The 3,951-nt window shown below is 39.7% G+C and overlaps 1 protein-coding gene across 1 annotated transcript; it reads right to left on the reverse strand.

The window, feature by feature from the left end:
* Positions 1-927: 927 nt before the first annotated feature.
* Positions 928-3,690, reverse strand: LOC109953673 (vomeronasal type-2 receptor 1-like; the record flags this gene model as incomplete). Its single annotated transcript, XM_020589143.1, has 4 exons — positions 3,470-3,690; positions 2,967-3,318; positions 2,365-2,652; positions 928-1,149 (listed from the first exon to the last, which is right to left on the reverse strand). Coding segments are annotated over exons 1-4 (1,083 nt in total), but the record flags the coding sequence as incomplete, so codon positions are not given.
* Between the last annotated feature and the right edge of the window lie 261 nt (positions 3,691-3,951).

The following is a 3,951-nucleotide window of genomic DNA, read 5'->3' on the forward strand; positions in this document are numbered from 1 at the left end:
ACAGTGAGGTACAATCAGGTCAATTTCTATTTGGATAACAGGAGTGAAGGGGTAATATTAGACCGTCAACACACCAGTCATATTACTAACTTCTCCCTCAGCACAGGGGACACAGTCAAAACAGCAGATGGGTTCCCCCTTTCTCCTGGTGATGCGGGAACCTGGAGGACAACTTTTGCTGCATACAGACCCAGATGCCTGAGAGGCAAAGTTCAGCCACTCAGAAAAGCACTGATTTCAATCAATATGACTATGCAGTTCTGTGACTGGTTTCTGGAGCTTCTATTTCAGATACAGACTAAAAGTAAAACTGAATCTAATGTGACAAAAAAGGTGTTTTACAGCAAATACAATTCCTAATAAGTCATTAACAGGGTTACACAAATGGGGTAACTGTTACACAAATTCTGAACTCTTATGATCACCAGATGATCAACAAAGAAATGCTCATGCCTTTGTGAGATGTAGCACCATAATTATTAACATTATACAATACCCACTAACAAAATATTATATCTCTTAGAAACATAATTACTGCATCTTTAACTGTAATGTGACATATTTTAAATATTTTAGAACATTAAGAGCTGTACTGCAATATAATTAATGGCTTCATATTTTACTCTAGAATTTTACTCTGTAATCACACAGCTACGGCCTAGTCATAAATGTAGCTATCAACATGGAACACTTTAATTAGAAATTATCACAGTACTGAGTAATTAATAAGGTTTATATTCACGGCATTCATATACAATTGATGTCATCTTGAGTAGGTTCTATTTGAAGTTGACATTTTCTATTGTTAGTTTAACAACAAAGCATATTGCACACTAATAACAACAACTTGGCAGATGTGTTGATCAGCAGTGCATACAGCAGTCTAAGAGGTGAACATGGTCTCAAGCCTGTTTGCAAAGAACACACCTGCTTCCCAACAGGCCACTGGATCACTGAGTCATTTATGACCAGGCCATGCCTGGTAGGCGACGAGGCATCATAGAAGCCTACTTTAACCAAATGCACTGAACCATCAGGCCTCTTCTGCCAGTTCATGAGATCATAATAAGCACTAGGGTCACCATTTTGATCCATGATGACTTTCTCTCCCAGTGCATAAAAATTAGCTTGTTTCATGTAATGGATAAGCTGAGGAAGAAAGGAAAAAAGATTATAAAGACTTTGACTTCTTTGTGCCACTTAAATTTTTTATTTAAAAATAATATTTAGCCTGCAATTAGTCTCACCTACCAAGGGGTCATGTGTGAAAAAGAGCTCATATGCTCACAAATGGCCTGACAGTGGCCGATTACTGACCATCAGTTTGGTGTGACATGAGGTTTAAAGGTCCTGCTGTGGCCACATCCTCTGAATGCCAGGGGTGAGAAGAAGGTCCTATAAGGCAGGAGAGATGCAGACTTCTGCCTGTATGCGTTGTCTTTAGTGCTTATAATGTTTGGGAATGCCATGGCAGTTGCATGACACAGGTTAGCACTGAATAGCCTGGACACAGTAATGTCTGAATGAACCCCATCAAGTTTAAAGAGGTCTTTACAGTTTCAAAATATATTAAAGTTCTCAACATATTTTAATCCCATGGGTGAGACGTGCTGATGCACAAAGCTCCATACACAAGCTCACCCCCCTTTATTAGTACCATTCATGGATCTGGTCCTGACCAGAATGTGCTATATAAATAAACTTGCCTTTCCTAACTTATAAGTTAAAACAGTCTGAAGACCTTTAAATTGAGTGATGATGTGATAGACCTCATCTACATTATATAAAATATGATATATATTCAAGCACTCAATGTAGATATATAGACTGCAGCACTAAAATGCAGCACCAAATAATGTATATGAACAAGCTACATGTACACACATTGCCAAAAAGGCTGCATGACAATGCACCCCAGTGTATCAGCTTGGTATTCTTCAATTCTGCAGTTGATAAACTGTCATAGAAGCACTGAAATAACTTTATGATAACTTTTCAGGACACAGTCTTTAGTGCTGCAGTATTCAGGTCTGGAAGCCTAAAGTCTTACTGTTGTGACAGTTTTTTGTATTATTCTAATTCAAAACATTACAACTCAACATCACATAAAAGATAAAGCAGCAAAGGATAGTGGTTCTGTTTCAAGAATCAATCTTAAGTGATTACAAATATATTTAAGCGTTATAGTTTTTGCATACTTTATCAGTCTAATTTTAATGTAAATGATAGATTTTGTTGTCTGTGGTTAGAGATGTAAATGCAGAATTAATACCATCAATGACACAAAATATAAGTTTCAGAATTTGTGTCTGCACCCTCTATGTCTATTCTCTGTATGAGAAATTTGCAGTGAGGGAGAAATACCTCAATAACATCCATTAGCTCATTTAGAGCCTGCTGGCTCAGGACTATAGGGTAGAAATGAGTGTAGGCAGCACACACACTGTACTTCACTGACTCCTGGAGGAAAAGCTGGATTGCAAAGCGAGCATAGTCAGACTCCACACCAATGACTCCAACCCAGCTCCAGCCAAAATAGCTAACCAGGTGGGCCAGGGCTTTGATCTGGAAGGTGTCACTGGGCATTGTGCGCATGAATGTGGGGAACTCCTTTTGGTTACTCAGACAGCTGCAGGATGCGAAATAGCTCACCTAGTATTACAGCAAACAATAGTTACCCTTCTGGCTCACTGAAAAGGCTGTTGAACAAGCATCAAATTCTACCAAACAATACCCTCCTTTCTACATGCATTCAGTGGTGCCAAAACTCTGCATCTGACCTTTAAAAAACCTTTTGGGTTATCACAAAGCCTAAACAGGTTTTTTTTTCTTAGCTCATTAATGGGGGGAAAGCATCAACTTTGCAGCAGTATGGGATTTCATTAATATGAAGACAACTGATTTAACCTGGTAAAAAATACCAACATCATGACAACAAAAGTGCTCAGACAGTCAGGGTGTCTTACCAGAGGGATATGGAAAGAACCCAGGCTTCTTAGCAGAGCCATAGACACCCCAGAGGCAGCATCTCCTATGATAATAGGGGACATGGTTCTGTGTACAGCTGCGCAGCCTAAATTTGAATCATTCACGTTTCTTTCTACACCTTCGCCTCTGTCAACACTCTCGGCTCTGGAGCCGCTCGCTGGCTGGCCGTTCACCAACAGCAGCAATGCTCTCAGAGACACAGGTATGTCATCACAGCTGTCACGAATGTGAAAACCCAGCTTGAGCTGTGGCAGGAGGTCAATGCGCTGATTGATCTCTGTGATTGCAAAAGTCATGGTTTGCATCCAACGCAAGGCACGAGAGCTGAAACTGTACAGAAGTGAAAGCAGTTCATCACACAGCAGAAAAATGTACAATATTATAAACACAAATCCGGTAAGAAAAGTCACAATCTAAATGGAAACTGTGTATATTACACAAATTCAGAACTGCTGCACGCATTCAAATAATCACTTACTACTTATACATATTGGGGGTTGGTTTTGCTTTGTATGTTAGAAGAGAAGGCACAGGGCTGTAGTGTAGAGGGAATAAGCCCCCAATAACTACATCACCATCTTCATACAGACTGTTTTTCTCCTCTTCTCCCAAGAAAACACAGCTATCCAGAGTAGCAGCTGAAACAGGTGTGCCCCTAAAGAGAGACAAAAATATAAGAAGCTTTGCAGCCAGCAATGCCATGGCTGGCCTGGGTTTGAAGGAAAGGTCTGGCTAAGTAATGTTAAATATTTTAAAATCTGAATACTACTTGAGTAACTATTGTTCCTGAACATACAACTTTATATTTCAAGCCACAACTGATGGATATATTGCAGTTTGCACACATAAATCTGGGGGGGGGGGTTGAAGTAGCTGTGACATCATTAAAGGTAACGTCCCACATTATTAGGGTTGGGTGAATATAAAGTAGCCAACATGGGTGGAAAATATCTTAATCATCAG

The sequence above is a fragment of the Monopterus albus genome, unplaced genomic scaffold, assembly GCF_001952655.1.
Source record: "Monopterus albus unplaced genomic scaffold, M_albus_1.0 scaffold979.1, whole genome shotgun sequence".
NCBI classification, from domain to species: Eukaryota; Metazoa; Chordata; class Actinopteri; order Synbranchiformes; family Synbranchidae; genus Monopterus; species Monopterus albus.